The following is a 21,473-nucleotide window of genomic DNA, read 5'->3' on the forward strand; positions in this document are numbered from 1 at the left end:
GTTGTAACATATGAAAATTTGGCCTACATATGCTGACTTTCCATGTAACAGAAGTTATTTTTTATTGAAAGGCCTCGGTGCCCTTTAACATCTGAGACTGTCTTCAATGTGACACTGAACAATACCAAGTCTTTTGGGAAATAATTCTTCATGGCAGCTGAATGTTTTGTGATATTGACTAATGTTCACTAGAGCTGAGTCCACTCAATTTTATTTCACTTGTGATCAAGTAGGATTCAAGCCCTGGCCTCCAGGATAAATGGATTTTGAGAATTGGCACACTGTGCTGCCTTTCCCGAGTGGATGTTTTTTTTTTTTTTTAATATGTCTGCAAGTACATTACATTGTATTACAGTCCGTCCAATCAGAGCTCAGTCTGATATATTGTTCTTACTTGAATGGGCTGTAATCATCCGTCTGGGTTTCAAGTCTGGAGGACAGAATCTTTTGTTTCATTTGGTGAAGGTGTCTATGTCATCCTAAGTAAGCCACCCAGAATCACCTGTTAATGAATGCTAGTGAAAAAGGGTTAGGCTGAAGTCTGGCGAGCCACTATATTCAAAGGTGTGAATAGCTAACTGAGATGTTCTTTTACTGTCTGTTTAACATTTACTGAAGTCATTCCTTCTTTGTCACATATTCATATGAGGTCAATTGGATGTTGCAAAGGTTTTTTTTTTTTTTTTTTTTTTTAAATCAAATAATTTTCTTAATCCCAGGTAGTAGCATCATTGCTGCAGGGCTCATATGACAACAGGGCATTCTCACTCTGTAGTTTCTTTTCAGGGTTGTGAATTCACTCTTTTGGTGCCAGTATAAAATTCAGTAACACTTACTAACACCAGTCTGGCCTTGGGGGTGTGAAATGTTTAGATAGGATTTGTCTCTAGATATGTACAGCAGGCAGTCGATACTTCTGCATGGACCAACTTTGTCTCTAGAATTGGATTTTTATTTTCTGTTCAAGTCTTGTGCTGAATTTGTTATCATGACTAAAACCTCAAGTAAGGCTTCATTTGTGTGTCCAATTAATCGGTTTCATTCATTTCTTTAAATACTCTTTAAAAATGGTGCTGTATTTTTTTTGTTTTGTTTTTTTGTTGTGTGTGTTTTTTTTTTTTTTTTTTTTTAAATAAGATCACATGAATACATTATACAAATTAACTTTATTTATCCAGGGAAGAAAATAGCAAGCCCCCCTTAAGACTTTTTGTAAAATAGCTTTTAAAGGTACCTTAATAATTACTATGCACATAAATCTATTAAACATTAATATTAAGTATTTTCATTCTTCAATAAATAAAATACAGCATATACTGTATAGAAAAAAAGTAAGATGTAACTATTCTCTGCAGCTTAAATTAAAACAATATAATTCAGATAATACTGCAATTTCTATCCTTTTCACATTATAAAGAATTCGCTTTACCATAAATTCAGGGGTTATATTCAGTCAAACATTGAGTTTGTGATCATGTAGTTCTTTTAAACCCACAGATCAGGTTTCTTCAGTCATTCAAACTGTTTTCTGTTCAGTCCCAAAAACTCCAGAGCATTGCTGGCTAAAATCTTATTCTGTAAAAGAATAATAACAAACAACCATCACCATGAAAAAAAAACTTCCAGTGGGCTCAATAAACATGCATCTAAACCCAGAGGACTGGATTTCCCCCTTGATTTAAGTTATTAGAAGTTGCTGAAATTATTACGATAGTAGCATGTAATAGCAATCAAGTAAGTCATTACAACACAAAATCCTGCACCAAAACTACGCTGTCATAATATTTATCACAGAGCCTTCTTGAACTGGAGAGATGAAATAAACATTTAAACTAGTTTTAAAATGTTGACTTTTGCAGTGAGGCTAGGCATCTTTTCAACATCCTGTCGTGTGTGGTAGAGAATCATTAGCATGACATTAACATCTTATTTATTTTTGTATACGGTCTTGAGTATGGTTTTGATATGGGGTACCTTAAGAGCACTGTCAAATTCTTTCATCGAGTCTATCAGTGATCCTGGCTCCTGTTCACCGAGTGGAAATGGATAGTCTGACCCCAACAGCACATTACCCTAAAGCCACAGAACAAGAGGATCGTTACTTTAGACAGCAGCTTCACATATTAAAGCCATTATAGCAGTATATTGTTTTTGATGTGTGCATGTGTTGCATTAGTATTATTATGATTAATGTATGGACATTTTATGTTCGCATAAATCGGGCATTGTAGCTATTCTTAGCAACAAAAATAACACCTTACCTCCCCAATCACATCCACAAGGAGCTTCAAAGCGTGTGGATCATGGACAAGGGAGTCAGTGTAAAAAGAGCCAAGGTATTTCTTGGGGCTGGTCTTATTATCCACAGCGCACAAATCTGGACGGACTTGAAATCCGTGTTCAATTCTCCCGATGGTAAAAGGGAATGAGCCGCCTGGACATTACAAGAAAATAATAGAATTATCTTGTGCAAGCATGCAACTTAAACCACAACCAACAAAGTTTACAAGAAACACATTGCGTTACCTTTGCTATGTCCCATGTTGTCTGTATTGCAAACAGAATCTTTAAAAAAAAAATAATCACCTGAGCAACACATTTCTCAACATTTACACAGGATTGCTTGTCAGGAGAAAAAAAATCTCTTCTAAGGATCGCAGGGTATCCAGATCACGCTCCCATGAGTATACTGCGCTACGGACAATATGGACCACGGTAAAGGTAACATGTTTTTCACATATGTTGTCCTGTAACTGCTGACGAATGCACAAGGCATGTTCTAAGAAGATGATACCAGTGGACTTACGTATGTGAAAATAGTTTCAGAGGGGTGTTGCTTGTATTTGAGATGTACATGTTAATATTATATATTTGTATACATCACCGTTATAGAAGTATTCTACCTCCATGAGCAAAACACACTTTAAGCTTGGGGAATTTTTCCAGCACTCCCCCAAAGATCATTGAGCATATGGCTGTTGTGGTTTCTGCAGGCATTCCTGAATGAGAGAAAATAATGACAAGACCATTATGATAGATAATTTAACTGCACAGCATCATAAAATATAACAGTGGGTACCTGTTTTTATTTTATTTTATCATCTTCCTGCTTGACATTGATAATGATGCAATCATTTACTCAGCACATCCAGTTTTTTAGTTAAGGTAAGAACCAAGCAAATCTGGAGAGCATCAAAAGGGAACAACATTAATTTATTTTTTGTGTTTGTTTTTACTTAATAACAAAAGAAAAACCTGCAGGTTCATTCAGATTTTAAATCTGACCATGCAATACTCTATGTCCCACTGGAATATTGTGTGGTTTTAGACCAAAGTCATTAGCATGCCAGTAGTCAAGCCTTTGCATACTAAATTTCATATTCATTACAAGTACAGTTTTACTAACCTACCAGCCAGGGAAGCCAGTATTTGGACATTCTTCCATCAGTCTGCATGTCCCATGGATGAACAAACAAAGAACACTTCAGCTCTTCAGCGGCCTGTCGAAAGAAAGAGTATTTTGATGCACAAAGCGTTTGTCTTTATTTTATTTGTCTTGCTCAGAAAATAAAGCTGTTACACCACCTGAGTTAAAAATCCAACCTATTAGTACAGTATCACAAAAAAGTAGATCACCGTGGCTTTACTTTTAGGTTTATTTTTTACATCCCCTAATGGAGAGTAACATGAACATTGGTTTAAAGAAGTTATTCCAGAACACAGTAATCTACTTTTTAGAATTCCACTATAATTCTAGGACAGATACAACTGCTTACAGCATAAAATGGGTACAACTCTGGTGTATTCAAATCCCAGTCGTTGATATGAGAACCTATCTGCACACCAGGAAACCCAAGTTCTTTCACGCAGCGATGCATTTCCTGCACTGCTAAGTCCGGCGCCTGCATTGGCAAGGTGCCAAAGCCCACAAATCTTTTGGGGTGTTTTCGCACTGTGGCTGCCAGGTCATTGTTCAAAATGTGGCACAAATCCAGCGTGTCCTGGGCTTTTGCCTGGTGAAAGAACAAAATCTCATGTCAAACAATTCAATGGTTTTCATTTTAGAAAACACAAAGGTGATTTCAAAATGTTTTCAGTATGGGCAATTTACATTGTAAGGGAGGAATGCACAGAACATTCGGACTATGTTATAAATAATAATAAGGAATTCATTTATGAAATTATTTTTCACACACATTGTTTTCTGTAAAACCTAGAAATTACTAGGTTTGTAGTGACAATTGACAGTGGCATCTAATGAAATGAGTGTTCTTTCAATTTAGCCACAAAACAACCACTTTTTGTGTAAACCCTTGATAAAAATGTTAAACCGCTCTAGTTAACAGATGTATAATGAAATGCTATATTTAACAACCTTACCCAGTAACTGAACATCACAGGGACAGTGGAAAGAGCCTGCACCGTCACTCCTGACATAAAATCAAGAAAAAATCACTGCACATTACACACAATAGAAGACTGCAGCTATATTAAAATGATTAGATGAGGGATATTTCAATGTTATGTTTTCCTTGTTTTTTCCAGTCTTTTCTTTCCATTGTCTTTGCTTCTCGGTTCCAAGTCATACATCTGTCTAATTTTAAACAGTTGCTGTTTAATCTTCTATAAATACATGCAATGTTATTGTATGTTACACTACTTTGGATTTGTTCTTGGTATGACCTACAATACAAAAATGTTTTCCATCACCGCTAGTGCTAAAATGCCCTCTAGTGAACTAAGGGTGCAATAGCACATTGTAATTGCAGGATTTATGTAACTCAAAATACCCTTTTTTCCAGTCACCTCTTAAGTAAGAGCTTTAAACCTTTACAGGAGTTCAAAAGTATCAATCTATGACACGAGTTTACAAGTCATGTCAATGGTAAGATTGCAAATGCATAAACAATGCTTTTTGTTTAGTTCATTTTACCAATGGAGATCAATCTAACACATGCAGTATAATTATGCAATGTAATATACCCTATGTTATAATCAAATGCCTTTATTTGTGTTTTAAAAAATATATTTGTAATGTTTTACCAATATTTAGCCAAATCTGGCCTAAAAAAATATATGATTTAAATGGAATTGAGGGATGTGTTAGGGTAAGGAAACATCGGGCCCTATTCACAAAAACGTTTTTTCAAAGTCTGCCGAATGTAGTTGTGTAGTGCAGGGCTTCCAAATCCTGGTCGAGTTAAAAGGTCTAATTAAGTAACTGAGAACTCAACTGGAATGAAATGTATTACACCCAGACCCAATCAGATCCAGAACTCTTGGGTTTGATGAAAGCCAGGAGCCCTTCACAGTTTGCTGGGACTTCATTTGAAATATTCTAGCGCTCAGGCATTGTCCCTGTACCTGATCTGTCCATGTCTCGAATGCGCACCTCTGGATCCCAGCAGGTATCTTGTATCACACGGAAAACCTTATCATCCTTCATCATAATGGCTTCACCCTCAATAAAAACAAACACAAGCTCTTAGTGAAGAATGACACAAATCTCGTGGCTACGAGATGCAGCTGTGCAAACCCAATGTAATGTTAGGACGAATCTGCTTGATACCACTACATTTCAATGCATAAACCTGATACTGTACAAGATATCTACTGGGCACAATGCAGCGCTTGCTCTGGTAGGATTGGGATATAGTGTGGATGTCTCTGTAGTCCTCTTCATACAGTGCCGAATGTAATACTTCCACAGTTACATAATGTAGCTGCTCCAGGAAGATTGTGAGACAGGCCACCTCTGACACCTTTGCTAAAGATAAAAGGCAAAGAAGCTGGAAACAAATTGCAGAATTTTTAAATCCTGAGTTTAACCCATTTCTCAGAAGAGATCTGAGCAGTAAAGAACTTGACAGTAGTAGCTACCCAAACAGCATTACACCAGGAACATATAATAATATAATATTGAATCTATATTTCATATCATCTACTTACTTTGCAATTGTGATGTAGTTGGACCCATCCTTGATAGCCATATCTCTGTGGAATAATAATAATAATAATAATAATAATAATAATAATAATAATAATAATAATAATAATTTACAATAACAAAACTTAAACGTGTCCCGGTATGACAACAATGACGCTGAAGATTGACAATGTCATGAAGCAATAGAGAGGTGAACGTTTCGCCTCACATTGCTCTTTGATAGTTTTGTAAATAGGTTGATTTATTATACAACAAATACAAGACAGAGCTATTTAACTAAACAACGTTGCAGTTACTGTAAACCCTCTTCAGCTCATTAAAACCACGGAGATGACAATAGGCTTGTATTTGAGACCGTGACAATCGGCCGAAACCTGTTCACAATCACAGTTGCTAAATCGGTTTATAATAAACGGGATTGAGTTTGTTGAAATTTGAAAGTCGCGGGTTGGGATTTGCATAAACACCCATACTCTCAAATAGGTTGCTATTTGGGACTTCTTTTGAAAGGCAGTGACGTTTTTTGTTTCTTTCTCGTGAGACTTGGCAACAACACTGTTCACAAATACTCACTGAAACTCCAACCCTGGCTTACCACTACCCATGCCTTAGAATTACTTTATTAATCATTACCTCAGCGGTCGATTCATACATTTCCCCTGATAAAAATTGTTTCGACATACTGTACATTAAGGTCACCTTCGTTTATACAGAAGATAAAATCGTTGAATTAAGTCTTATAAATGAATATACATTGCAGTGAAAGCCGCACAGTTTTTTTTAATGCACAGTTTATACTTTAATTAAGTACAATGTCGGTATATTATTGTATAATGAATTACACACATGTGCAATGTCTTATCTAGCTGCTCTTCATCGAGTGAAATTGGTTTTGAGAAGAAACCGATATGGGCTTTTTTTCTTTACAAGTCTGGACCGTTACAGCAATCATAGTAAATAGAAAGGCGGCTTTATATACTGTATTTATAGCTAGTAAATCCTGAACTTTGCGGAAAGTTAAAAACGCTTGTTTCGGATTAACCGTTTTATGTAAACCACGTATAATATTTAAATATGTTACACAATGAGAGATACCAGAAAAATGGTTGTATTTTAAGAATATGTACTATTTCATTATCCTACATATGAAACCTATTACCACATAAGACTGAGAATGCATTTCCATATGTTTTTGTTTGTTTGTTTATTTATTGGTGGAATGATGTCTTTATGTCCCATTGAACCATTCTATGCAATAGGTAATTATATGTTTTTGACATTACAGTCCAGCAAGTTAATTGGATAATATTAGTAATCCCATCAGATGGTATAGCCTTAACGTGGAGGTACATACCATAGCACTGTCCAATTTGTATGGTAATTTCATGGTCATTTTTTGTAAGGGTATGGTGTCATAATTATCTGGTTCTAAATGCGTGTGTTTACAATGTGTACCTGCAATATACTTAAACATTTTTCAATGCAATTCAACAAAGTGGCAGGAAAAAAAAAAAAAAAAAAAAAAACATTGACTATGTTTTCTGCTGATACCGTGTTTTCTGTTTTGCCTATGCTTGATCATTTGCAGGCACACCGCCCCACTGTTTGTACTTTACTGCTAAATTATAAAAAGCTACTACAAAAATGAACATCATGCGAAAACACACACACCGATTATGAGAATACAGCTGATAAGCTGATAATAATAATAATAATAATAATAATAATAATAATAATAATAATAATAATAATAATAATAAACGGTAATTAGAAAATAATTGAAACAATCGGCAAACTTTAAATTAAAGTACCTGTTTAAGATCGGGCCATTCCTTTGGTAAAATATGATTATGGATATCAATCTTCATATTCAAATAGATATTTTCAGTGTCTAAACACTTCACCAGAAGACTGTACTTAATGTCTGCAACTATAAATGTGCTTTTCTGAAGTGTAAGCAGCGCTCAGAACCAGCCCACCTAGGTCAACACGCCTTCTTGCACTACCAATGAAAATTCGTGGAAAAAAAAAAAAACAAGCTCAGTAAATCACTCATCAACTTAAAGACTGTTATCTAACTATTATAGATGCTGATGTGCAGGAATATATGTTTAATGATTAAATACTGCATACACAATATGGCTACAGAACAATGCAATGCGTTTAGCTACAAGTGATACATTCAATGCTATTTTACTAATTATTATGGCACATAGTACGCTGGCAAAACGACTACTGTAGTGTTGTTCGGTGACATACTTTCCATCGTAGCTGAATTCAATGGATCCGTGTTGGGTTCAGCAGCCAACAGCCACTGAAAAGCATGCTACAACATCGGTGAAATACGTGATGTTAGAGTGGTAGGGACCAAGGCTTCCAAACAGTGAGGACCAGCGTTGGCAGCACCCTAGAAGTATTTTTCTGGTGTGAGTTATATGGACTGAATGTCGGATTGTATTGTATTAAATGTAAAAGTATTAAATAGTCATTAAGTTCACCTTTACAACTGGTTTTACACAGGTACACACAAACTTGTCACAGGAAATGGACTGAAGACAAGCTGGTGTCCCCGATCCAGCATTGATTATATGTGCTGTTCAGCAGAACTAAATGACCACTGCACAATTTTGCAGTCCCTGGGCTTTGCTTGTGCTAATACTGTGTATGCAATGTGCTTTAACATGGTTGATTGTTTTGTACCACACTTCTCTGTGATTTCTCGTGCTTGTCAGTACTCTGCTATTCTCCCACTATACTTTTACACGGCTTTACTACACGTTGCTATGGTTTTACCATGGTATACCACAGAACAACAAACACCACTATACCAATTCACAGATATTTGTTTCTGTATGAGTAACTTGATCACGTTATGGCCCCAGATCCTGGCTATAAACACAGTTCATACTATTCACATAAACAGGCACTGTACTTAAAACATTGTATTACTAAGATTATTTAATTGCTAGGCAACAGCTGTCTCATCTATGGCAAGCCCAGGGCATCAGTCCCCAGAGTTCTCAGGGGAGACCGCAGAGGCTTCCCCTACAGACTCTATGTTACTTGTAAATAACTGATCTATTTCACGCTATCACAACCATCAGTTCTCTTTTACTTGAATTTCTTTCAAAGTTGACGATACAAACAATGAATGTTCTTGACTTATGCCTCCAGCTGGTCACAGGCAGTCACAAGATTGACTCAACAGCGTTCGAGATAAGCAATGGCATTACAAAGCAACAGCTAAAAGCATGTAAGTTATAAATGAAAAGATATTACGCCAACTGGTAAATTCGTGTAGGACTACAGCACCCTCTGCTGGTGATAATTATATTTACCATTGTAGCGAACATTTGTCCGCAATACTGTTCCAACATCCAATGGGACCATAATAACAAGAGACCGGTAGTTTTCTACTGGTCTAAAACGGTCTTACTTATGCACCGTGTCATATTGTTTTGTGAATGTTTAATGTTAATAGTGTTTGTTATTTTTGTGTATGAAGCTTTTCTAGACTGTTGTTAGTTAAATAAACCACAAGTTAATGTTGTGTGACCAGATTGTTTAAGAACAATAACTGCACATATTTCTAATGCATTTTAAATGCAATAGTTATTCATAACTCACTTCGTTTCTCGCTTGGGTTTCACACATGAAGAGGTGCGACGTTTTTTTTTTTTTTTTTTTTTTTTGATGAATACCTGTCTCTCTGTGATCTAATAATACATATTGCAATGTAATATTTTATATAAATATTAAAATAAATGAACAAACAATGCATTTTTTTTTTAATACATTGTTTTAAAGAAAACCCTGTATGGCAGTGAGGCAGATGCCTTGGTATGCGACGCTAAATTACAGCAAAGCAAATGGATGACCCCTGATGACCCCCAGTTGAACTGTCACTTTTATTCTTTATAGGGAAAACGTCCAGAATAAAAGGCCTGCAGGCAGATACATATGCATAACCCCGTTTAATACGTTTGCCTAAAAGTGTGTCTGTTTGTTGCTTGGAATACATAATTTGAAGTTAAATGCTTTATGCGGTATCTAAATGTTGTCAAAGCCCACTTACCGTAAAAAACAATTCTTAATTCTTAATTATTTCACTAGAACCGTTACTGTCTTAAAGAATCATATCTTAAAAACAGCCGTTCGTGTGGGGTTTCAATAGCCTAGGGGATTCTAGAACCCCATAATTCAAATGACTCCAAATAATGGTGTTCATAGGCTGCACAAATTGTGCTATTTAGAAACCAAATAAAAAATGTGTTCTAGACCATCACACAAAGCAGCTAAATAAAGCAAAGGCCAGGTAGATCAACGATGATTTAAACTGAATGCAAAACAGCTGTAGACAGCGATAACGAGTCTCTTAAAACAATGAAAAAAATAATAACAAGAAATCGCTTTATTTAAGCCATGCACATTGCATTAGTGCATGACGCGGATCGGTATGTCTTGTGAAACTGTGTATTAATATGCATTATTTAAACACTGATATAAGCGTGTCTGTAAGTCGTCCACATGCTAGCTGCCTGCCTGATCACCTTGTCTTGCACTGGTGTTTCGCTCTCAGAATCGGAGCTGCCACCGTGACTACAGCCGAAGTCTAAATATCAGTGACTTGCTTGCTGGATTATGTCCTCAATTCGGGACAGCACCGTTGCAGAGGTCTTGTTAAGAACCACGTTTTTTTTTTTTTAATTAGAGTCTGCCTGCTGCAGTTGCAGTCCTTCGTTTCTAGTTAGCAAGTGTATGTTAGAGACGAGGGTCTGATGCTGATGCAGTGAAGATTGCGTTGATCGCTATCTCTTTGCTTGTTTGCTCTGTGGTGTGTGTTCATTCTCTCTGTCTAGCTCCACCACCAGCTGGATGATTACACATCTCGCTTTGGTGCTACATTGTTTTAGTTATTTTATTTTAACTTAAACTCACCACGATGACTGATTCATCAGCTCCCGACCTGTCCAGGGCTCCGAATCTCACTATCGTGGACCCCGCAGCGCCAAACGGCCAGTGTGCACCCACAAACCAGCACCTACCCAAAAGAGGGAGCCGGGAGGATCCTTTCACCATGGACCGGGACCAAGAGATGAAAATCAGCGAAAGCGTCCAATTCAGCGATGAAGTTGAAAACAGAGGTATGTTACTTTAAACAGATTAAATACAATTTTAAAAAAAGAAAATCTATAGTTTAAATAACTAGAAATGGCTGTGATTGAGACTTAAGTCGGTGGCAATTTGACATGATATTTATGACGCCTGAAAAGTGGTTTACATTATTTATTATTAGGACCAAAGTGGGATGTATTATTTAAGGCTCAAACTGTTTACCAATTAGATCACTTCTCAGCTAATGCATTTGAAAGATCCCTTGTTGATAAGGAGCACTACAGTATGGAGAGATGCAGCCTGCTGTATTGCACAGGAAACATTCGGGTTAGACAGACTGTGAAAAGAAGACCAATTAACATCTTGATCACTCATGTAACGATTTCTGGAATATGCCTTTAAAAAGTGTTAACAAAGTCTGCAATTTTATATTTGATATACCTTTTGTTTTTAAATATTTGACCCTGAATCGGAACAGTCAGAAAGCTTTGGCACCAATACGAAGAAAAAAATGCTAACACGTTGAAGGCTAAGATCAATTGAATTGAGAATCACTTAACAAGGTACATAAGAGGAAAATATATCAAGGACAGTTCCTTCCTGTAATAAGAGCTTTCTGTAGCCAGTTCCCCCCACTCTCCATCAAAGGCTGTGCAAGGTTTTTAACCTCTCCGCAGAATAAATTGAATATTCAGGTGGATTCTGAACATGAATGTGAGCGCTGCGCAGAGTCGCCTCTTTGATGTCGTATGTTGTTATAATCATATTATTTGACATCCTTTTGTTAGCAGCTCTGGTTGCTAAAAACACTGTAATGATCTCGGTTAACGCAGGCAGGCGCATCACACTGGTAGAGACAATCCACAGGCGGAGGATGGGCGCGAACCGTCCGCTTCTCGCACTAAAACACCCTGCAATATGTTTTCTGATGGCTTGCCGAATGTTAAAATGTTTCATGAGAAACCTAAAATTCACACGGACCCGTTTTTATTCTTAAATGGGTCGGTGGGTAGGGGTGAAGTTATAATGTTTTTTAGTAAGGGACATTCTAAACATTCTAAACTAGCTGAAGTCGGTTTAAGGAGACCACCATATAGAGAGTTGCAGTAGTCGAGTCGAGAGGAGACACATGACAACGTATCTCCGCATTTCCGGGAGGGAAAGATAGGGACAGACTTTAGAGATGTTTCAAAGATGGTAGAAGGATACTCAGTGGAAGGGAAGGGAGGGATATCAGGATCACTTCTTCACAATGGGATTGCCTTTGGTTTACTTGCTATTGCCCTAACCTTTAACTAGCCATTTCTCAGATGTACGCTGTCAATGAATACAATAAACATATAATATTACATTATATTATATTTAATCTACTTTGCTTCTTAATTGTATATTAACAGCCCCTGAAGCAATAAAAAGTGTAGTCTCATACAGTTGGAAACACTGGGACCACTATAACTGTTTTTATGTTGGGTTATCTAGCAAAGCAGAAATTAAAGACATACTGTGCACCTGCATTATTACCTAGTTATTCATTGCTGAGAGATACACATAGACAAGTCTACAGGGATTTGATGGGCTTGCATGTTCATATCTCTTTGTTAGCAAGCCTTGTGGAGAAAAACTAGTGAGTTGATGTTGTATATCCAAATAAGGATACATTACCCCCTACAGGAGACGAATCTACACAGTACCAACTGTACATTTATGCCTGCTACTTATTATTGGACAAAGTCAAAGGAAATCTGAGGATATTTCCTTACTTCCCTTGAATTAAAATCCCACTGTTTTGATGTATTAAGCCCCACATTGAGAAGCTATTAAAATCCACATTTATACCATTCTTATATGAAAAACTAGGTTAAAATCTTAAAAGATAATCAAGGCTTTAAAATGCATTCAAACTCTTTAATATCTTATTAACACTAGCAACAATATAAGTTTTTAATTTTTTTATTTTTATAAAGTCTAACAAGATTATCATTTTATTACGGTATATTTCATCAAGAGATATTGGAAGATTTGTTTAGTTCTTAAGAAGGTCCTGAAGGAGGTCAAATAATCAAACAGTTTGAAAGAGACAAAAATAATCAAAAGCGTTTGTCTTTGGATGTCTAAGGTCTTGAGACCTAATTTGGTTGAAATTAGCTTTCATTTATTTATGATAATTTATCTCGTTAAGTTTGTGAAATTAATTATATTAATCCATAATTAAAAAAAAAAAAAACCCACTAAACACCATTGCTCAAAGGTTACTTGCAAATGGAAATAAACTCAAGACAAGCCAATCCCAATCCAGCAATGTATAGCAGCAAATGATAATGTTCATTAATCTATAAAAAGCCAGTGGGTTTTGGGGGAACGCTTTGTTAAAACATTTTGCAACATTCAAACTAACATTAAACATCCATAAATTTATAAGTAATTATCAAATATGAAACAAGAAAAGGCAGTGTTGTCTTGATTTCAGTTTATTATTTGAAACTTCATGAAATATTACGGAGTGGCTACAGCCAACTTTACCAAGAGGGGGTAGCTAATTGGCAGTGTTATCATTCTAGTTATGCACACTGTGGAGTCATGGGCTGCAGTAATTACTTTCAGGTTTCTTGCTCTGGGCAGGTTTGCTTGAAAGCAGCACCCGGCTGAAGCCTCATGAAGCCCAGAGCTACCGGAAGAAGGCATTGTGGGTATCCTGGGCCTCAATCCTTGTCACAATAGCCCTGGCCGTCGCTGCCTTCAGTGAGTATATTGTTTTTAAAAGGGTATATCGTTTTCTAATATGATATTCAATCCAAAAAACTGTATGGTAGTAGAACTGTTGACCCAAGATAAAAAAGGCAACCCCTGACAGTTTTAAAAGCTTCTTGATATTATTACAGTTTTTAAAATGCTGTTAAATCACAGAAACTTCAAAAGGGTGTACTTTGGTTAGAGATGATACATGTGACTATTATGAAGATTGCTTTTTGCTGCACTGGAGACTGAAGCCAGGCAGTAGCAATGAGAGCTTCCTCTCCTTGATCCAAGGATGTCACCAACTTGCCTTGGAGGGACCACCCTTTTATGGGGTGATTAAGGAGGTCTGTTTCCATGGAAGCACACAATACTGCTGCCAGTTTACCTGCAGGGATGCCCAGCAGTAATTGTGCTGTATATGATTGTGATTTTTGCTCATTAGATTTGTTTTGTATTAACTCACTGTGGCACTAAGCCCTCGGGGCAGGTGTGTGTGTGTGTGTGTGTGTGTGTGTGTGTGTGTGTGTGTGTGTGTGTGTGTGTGTGTGTGTGTGTGTGTGTGTGTGTGTGTGTGTGTGTGTGTGTGTGTGTGTGTGTGTGTGTGTGTGTGTGTGTGTGTGTGTGTGTGTGTGTGTGTGTGTGTGTGTATTCATATAATCCGTTCTGCACTTATTCTTTTAAAGATTTGCAATGTTCTGGAGAGTTCTGGAGTTCTTATTTTCTAATCCTAGTAGCTTTTTAGTTTGCCGTTCGTCTGAGATGCTCCCTGCTTAGAGAAGAGTGTTTTCTTTCTCTTCTAATGATTTTTTTATGCTGACTCAAGAGACATGTGGCTTGACTGTTTCATGAATTAGTGAAACAGAGCAATTATTGTCAGCGAGGATGCGAAGGTCAGGACAGGGAATATGAGACTGGTGCAGTATAGAAGCCTGCTGGTGCTGCAAATCTGGCAACAGAAGAGGGGTTTAAGTAATATTGCTCAGGAATACCACAGAACTCCCTCATGGCAGGGAAAGCACAAGAGATATCCTATGATCTCCATGTGTTCTCTTCAAATCGACAGACTTTTTTAATTGGGATCTGGAAAGACCCCTGTAACGGTGGCTCACTGCACTAAAGCCTGGCTGTCAGAATGAGCACATAGACCTCACCATGTGTAGAACTATTATAGCTGTTTTCAAGGTTTTTATCTAAATGCAGCTTAAAGGTGGAGAGAAATCTTGAGCTGACATTAAAGAAAACCCTTGCTTAAACGTTTAGCCTAAATGGGTTGTATCATTTAATAATTCAGTGTTTCAATGCATGGTTAATGGGCATCGGCTAACTTGTCACAAATGCTTGCAAAGTGAAACTTAACCTTTTTGAGGACTTAGAGCAAACATTAACATGCAAACGTCAAATGGCTTTAGCATTCCCCTTACACATGGTGGCATTTATCAGCTGTGTGGTTTACCCCTATTGACTGGCTCTGCAGCTAGAAACGGGCTAGCCCTTTCACTGCAGTATTCTTCCCCTGCATACAAGAGCTCACACAAAGATACACAAAGTGTATATTTCTATGGATTGAATATTTTGTAACATGTGCACAGTATATGATACATACAGTGCTTCTGATGCATACATTAGGAATGTGCCTTTGCAATGTTTTCTATTTTGCACATGTGTGTCAATTCCAGCATGGATGTGAGATGAGCGCTTCAGAGCAAGTAGCCTCAAATGACACATTTTAACAGTCTACATTTTTATGGTGTTTGCGATTACTGTTTTACTATTGTAGCACTATTATTGGGGTTCTATGTGAAAATGAAACATGGAAAACAAAAAACAGGAAACTTATTAGACTAATAACTATACTGAAAAGTCAGCCTTATGGCAACATTATGTATTTTGGGATAGTTCTGAGAATGCACGTTAAGACCTTTGTTAAAAGAGTGGAAGAACTGGCCTTCACTGTGCATCAATAACTGATGGAAGAGTGGCTTATTTCTACACAATTACAGTGTGTTTTCCGAGTGCTCTTTTTTAAAAGGTGCTGTTGCCTTACCTGACAGTAGTGAAATGGTTTTCCCCCATGGGGTGCACACAGGTTGCCCAGGGGGTCACCAGGAAATTCAAGAGACATTTAGTAAACTAAGAAAAGTCCTGTCAATATTGTGACATGCCTTGTACTTACAGAACATATGCTTTTATTGCAGTTCCTCAAACAAAAGATTTGTGACCCTCTGAGGTACTTTACAGTAACCTATCATGATTGTTGAAATAACAGTGAACAATAAAAATATCACACATGTAGGTACTGGTTGTACAGTATATAAAACACCATTTGGTTATCCCACTTTCCCAATTGTTGGCAGCCCGGTTTTAAGCAGTCCGTGAAGAACTATTTTTGGGGAACATCAGTGAACTAGTCAACATGGTTTGTTTCCTGGTGTAGTACAATAACAGTGTACACAAGTTAAAACTGAGCTGAGCTGCTGTCTTCTGCTGCTGCTGCCACCTTGCCACGTTGACTTTGTAAATGAGAATGTTCTCGAATAATTAGCTGACATTGAATACCAGAATGCACTTTATAAGATGTTGCTGTAGTTTTCTACAGGTAGAAGTATTTTAACAGTAAACAGTAAAATATGTATAAGTGGTTGTAGTCGTATTGTACATACTACATTATCTCATGCGGTTGTAAACCAATTACAATGAATCATATTTGACTTTGAATTGATGAAACGATTATATGATCCCTTCAAGTTTATAATAGAAAACTTGCACAGTTTCTCTTTTGTTTTTCACAGTATACTATGCATTTACCTCACCGTACCATGTTATTTAATATGCTTTGCTATACTCTGGACTTTAAAATGCTTACCCATACTTTACTATGCTTTCGCTATGCTTTGTTACCCATTGCACTGCTTTTACAATGGGGCATTTTTATAGGAGACACAGCAGCTTTATGAAGTTTTGTTCAGACATCTTTCCAAGTGATCTTTCATTGGAATCACAGGATCCGAATGCTGTTAATTGTTCTTTAAGACCATATGGAAAGCAGGTCCTGCCAGTACTACAGGATGTGCAGCAGTGAAGAGGGATTTTGGCTGCTTTCCTTTGCAGCCAGGCTGTAGGAAGGTAAAAAAGAGAACAATCAATCCAATAACGTATTTGTTGGCATAATCTTTAAGTATTATTGCATTATTTATTAATGTAGCTTCTTGTGGTTTTGATAATAACCACTCCCCTTACTTTATGATGAGTTGACAGAAATGTTGAGTTTGGAATCTTCCCTTTCAAGAAATACTGTTTACTTTGATCCATAGCCCTGCCAAAAGGCCACTGTTTATTGATTGTCATTTGTTATTGTAACAACTACGTAGGATAAATAGGGTGGGTGTTTACAAAGTCCTGATATAATAACATGGCTTATTTCTTCCATGTTCAGAAACATCAGCTGGGTTTAAATAACATGTGAAACAACCCACAACTCTTATAAAAATAATGAGATCTGCTGTTATGTACAGTACCTTTTGTGTGCCTCGTAGCCAAGGGGCCTACGCTGCTGTTATTTTCCGGGATACATTATTTGTTATAGGAGACTTCTGCAGACCAGTGGCTCTGATTCTACTGGAGAGGTTATATTGTACAACAGTGGCCAAAATGAGGACATTTTGAACACGTCGTCGAGCTGGCTAATGACTTTAAAACTGGGTAACATGATTTAATTTGTAGTGCCAATTAAGACAAGGCAACTGGCCTTTTACTGCATGTTTCTTGGCAGAGCAGGCTCTGTGGAGAGCTGGTGCTGCAGCAGGGCACAGCCATCTCGAGACTCAAATGCCGTTTCCAGTTTTTAATTACTCTAGACTGGCTTTGCCTGAGGCAGTAAGTATGAATATTATATTTTGTTTATAAATATAACTCTTGGAGTCTGGAATTTGCCCACATTTTTTTTAAACAAAATATTTTTTTTGGCTGGTGTTGGACAATAAGTGTACCCTTGCCACTGTGAAGGTATGGAAGAGTTGGTATTGTAATCTTCTTGGTATATATGTGGTTACATAATGTGCACTCGTTTTAAAAGGTACTTATTCTTTGACGAAAGAGACTTTCAGCCGATGAGTTTAACAAATAAGTTTTTTCAGTGTTACTACAAATTCTACCATTAACTGTTTTATAGGTGCTGTGTCCAAGGTTAGCACATTTTAAATACATTCTCTGCATCCAATTTCAATTGAATTCTATGACATAGCTTCAGATGCAGAGATGCCAAGGTCTGAACATGGGAATGAGTGAGAGTTGAAATAAAGCACAGTGAGAGTTGTCAATATTCCAGTAAGATGCAATGAAATTCCAATTCTTTTGAGAGTTAGGTTGCTGAAATTGTCACTCTAAACTAGTGACTTGACAGGTCTGCAGTGGTAAACTTTTAGTGATAAAGGCGAAAGCTTTGATTTAGTTATTCTTATGTTTTTTTTGTGGGCTTTCTAATCTGAAGTATTTTTAACTTTAGTTGTGTGTATTCATTTAAAGAGAGGCCACTGCCTTTGTTTAAAATGTGGTAAAAATTTCAAACAGGTTATTATTTTGGACATCCTGTAAGCAAACGATGCCTAATCATTTACTGGCATGCTAATGTTTTGTGAGTACAGCACTACGAACCTGCATGTGGAGGCACAGAATTGGAAAATATGAGTTCTTCCCAAGCAACTAGATTCATGTCCTGCCCCAAGGCTTCAGCATTAGCCAATATCATTAGAGGACAAAATCATTCATGGCATGGTAGGAACGCACCACCTGGGACATTGATGGAAATTGTAACTTTGATTGGCAGGCAAGAAATCAATATAGAGAGAATACGTGTGTGACAATGCATTAATTTCAGTACAGCAACTCACATATTAAAAATCTGTATTCGTGGTGGTTTGCCTTTTTATGAAAGGAACTGACAAAATCTGTTCAGGTAGTCTTTAACGAGAGGTTTTGTTTAATATGGTCTTACAACAGAACCTCAGGGGGAAAATAACAATGCACACACATGCCAAGGGTCCATGTAATGTCAGGCTACATTCATCTATAGGTTCAAACATCAACAGTTTATAGGATTATAAAAAGAAAATACAATCCAAAAGACATGCAGACAGGTGGGATTAGTACATAAGGGTCCCTGAATGAATGAGAACCTTGAACAGATAAACAGCAAGTCGTTCCATTCCTGTCTTTCCTAAATTAGGTACAGTGAGCATAATGGAAGATATTAATTCCATTTTTCATTCTATCAACATTTCTCATATCCCACTGAAAGCAGTAATGTGAAAGAAGAAGTCATCACAGCACTGGTTTATGCTGACAAATCTAGGGATAAAGACAGGCTCTTGAACTGGATGGATTGTGATGGCATTTTAAATTGGAACGCCCTCACCATCATTGTATGAAATTTACTGGTTCATTTGACTCTTGCTAAAGAAAACAATTATCTAAACTTTCCTTTTTTCTAGCACCAGGGCTAAGTTTGTTCTTAATTTGTTTTTCAAGTAGAAACAAAAGATAAAGTTATAAATCTATCTATCGGTTATGAAGAAACTGCAAATGTTAATGTAACTGCTCCTAACAGAATCTAAGTTGTTTCTTGTGGGCTGTGCATGCACTCACAGTACAGGGGGTCCTCCTATAAAATGTAAATTAAATCAACAATGAATTTGATTGTGCAATCTGAAAGGTCTCAAAACAGAAGAATGGCAAAAAATTCAAAGGCAGACTCTTTAAAATGTTCTCATAGTAAAAGCATAGCAGAGTTTCATAACAGGGAAAGCATTTGCAAAGCCCAGAGGGTTCTGTAAGGTGAGTGAAACGAACAGGCATAGGACTCAGCTTAGCACAAGGAAAACATACATTCCCGAGGCAGTCTCAGCAGCAGGTCCCTCTCTGGGATACATTGCTTGCTCTGTCTCAGGAGGATTCAGTCCATGGTTTGTGAGTTAGAGTTAGCAACACCTTCAGAAGTGGGGCGGATAACAGCACATATCTCTGCATGATTCTACTAAATATAAATTCTCCAGATACCAACAGCTTCACAAGAACCAATTAACACCTACACAGTGGCACCTTGTCTGTTCCAAAACTGCAAGTCAATCTGCATTCATTTGAAGTTCAATGAATAGTATGTCAACCCTAGATACGGCTTAATTAACGTTTTAGGAACAGTGTGGAATTGTGTCCAGTTAAAATGACACCTATGTGTGTGCAAGTTGCTACTGAGGAATAGGGTTTGTGCGTTTATTTCAGATTTATTGAGATTCACCGGTGCAGAATAAATAGGGTTAAAGACTGTTTTTGCATTGATGAATTCAACCAGGAATGGATTGATCAAAAAGAGAAAGTAAATAATAAAATGAATAATTCAATCAAAATGCTTCAAGCTGTATGACGAAGGGCATCAACATTACAAAGATAATTCGATGGAAGTTCCTTTTTTGTACTGCTGTGATTGTTGTTGATTGAGTGTTTAGCTATTTTAGGATTTATAAATTAGGAGAACATCAAGGAGTGCATTGCCAAGAAGAGCCACATACCTTACTGTGCTCATATTAATACACCTATGATTATGGTTTGAGATTACACAGCCATGTTCTTCTCCTATTCTGTAATATAGGAGTGGAGCACTATTTAGAGAACGCTTCTTAAGGATCTAGATTCAAATCTCCAGATCCAGTATCTATATTTTTCATTTGGGAATGTCAGCATTTTAATGATAACATTTGAACTGAGAAAACAGGTGATTGTTATAATTTGTTGTTTTCTGTGTGAAGCTGTATTTCTTTCTTTCTTTTTTTAAATATATTTTTCCATTGCAGTTCCAGCATCAGTCAATGTCTCCAATATTTCTGAAAACAAAATAATAATTTCTTATCAAAACATGTACATTTTCAGTTAGGATGTGTCTGTGTACTAAGATGGTGAGCAGTACAGCACCTTTCAGCTTGAGAAGTGAGTGACTCTGGCACAGTCGATTCTTTATTTTCTAGTGCATGTTATGAAAGTACTGAAAATAGAAAGTTTATTCTGACCTCTACAAAGCTTTAAAAATAAAGCATTCAAAAAAACAAAAAACAAAAAAACTTTAATCTAATCATTTTAAAATGTTCTTTAAGGGGGAACTCGTGACTTGCTTGCAGTGTGCTCAAACCACTGCTTTACTTATGCTTTCAACAGTTCAATAAAAAAAAAAAGAAAACAATTTGAACTCAAAACAGTAACCTAACTGCAGTGCTCTTATGGGCAATTGAGTATCAATGGATTGTAAATATCCTACATTGCTTATTTAGCAACTCTGTGATAGAACATCATTGCCAGTGGAAGAAAGTAGGAAAACCAGCTCAAGCAGTAACGATTTCTGGCTTTTGTTGATAATACAGTAGGCAGACATCTTTTAGATAGTCGATATTCAATTGCGTTCCTCTTAAGAAGACACATGTCATAGAAGATGACAGTGGTCTTTTTAACACCTTGGAAGCCTCTTTAAGGTTTTAAGGCAAAATTTCATGAAGCTAGTTGGAATGGCAACACAAACTATAACTGTACTAACTACTTCATGGCTTAGTGTAGGCAGCTCTCGAGAAAGTGCAAAGAAAGTACTTCTTGTGTAACTCTGGAACTAAGCTTACGAATGAGGGTAACCGTGACCCAT

The 21,473-nt window shown here is 36.9% G+C and overlaps 2 protein-coding genes across 2 annotated transcripts in view; one reads left to right on the forward strand and one right to left on the reverse strand.

The window, feature by feature from the left end:
* Positions 1–1,149: 1,149 nt before the first annotated feature.
* Positions 1,150–7,879, reverse strand: acmsd (aminocarboxymuconate semialdehyde decarboxylase). The gene is made up of 10 exons (XM_041260580.1): positions 7,759–7,879; positions 5,950–5,994; positions 5,365–5,461; positions 4,381–4,430; positions 3,777–4,013; positions 3,407–3,500; positions 2,904–2,999; positions 2,262–2,434; positions 1,975–2,073; positions 1,150–1,575 (listed from the first exon to the last, which is right to left on the reverse strand). The coding sequence occupies exons 1-10, from the start codon at positions 7,813–7,815 to the stop codon at positions 1,513–1,515; spliced, it is 1,011 nt and encodes a 336-aa protein (XP_041116514.1). The 5' UTR covers positions 7,816–7,879; the 3' UTR covers positions 1,150–1,512.
* Positions 7,880–10,453: 2,574 nt separating this feature from the next.
* Positions 10,454–21,473, forward strand: part of LOC121322346 (transmembrane protein 163-like) — a 31,809-nt gene continuing 20,789 nt past the window's right edge. Inside the window, exons 1-2 of the mRNA XM_041262186.1 lie at positions 10,454–11,091; positions 13,682–13,801. Of these exons, the coding sequence (XP_041118120.1) occupies positions 10,890–11,091; positions 13,682–13,801 (322 nt within the window). The 5' untranslated portion in view covers positions 10,454–10,889. The remainder of the gene's footprint in view (positions 11,092–13,681; positions 13,802–21,473) is intronic.

This window comes from Polyodon spathula, chromosome 10, assembly GCF_017654505.1.
Source record: "Polyodon spathula isolate WHYD16114869_AA chromosome 10, ASM1765450v1, whole genome shotgun sequence".
NCBI classification, from domain to species: Eukaryota; Metazoa; Chordata; class Actinopteri; order Acipenseriformes; family Polyodontidae; genus Polyodon; species Polyodon spathula.

What these genes read in the sequence shown, in the direction of transcription:
- acmsd (XM_041260580.1), bottom strand. Translation starts at nt 7,815, where the DNA reads ATGAAGATTGATATCCATAATCATATTTTACCAAAGGAATGGCCCGAT. An exon ending in CTGTGATGTTCAGTTACTGG is followed by an intron (nt 4,014 to 4,380) that starts GTAAGGTTGTTA and finishes TTCTTTCACCAG; the next exon opens with GCAAAAGCCCAGGACACGCT. An exon ending in CTGGCTTCCCTGGCTGGTAG is followed by an intron (nt 3,000 to 3,406) that starts GTTAGTAAAACT and finishes TCTCTCATTCAG; the next exon opens with GAATGCCTGCAGAAACCACA.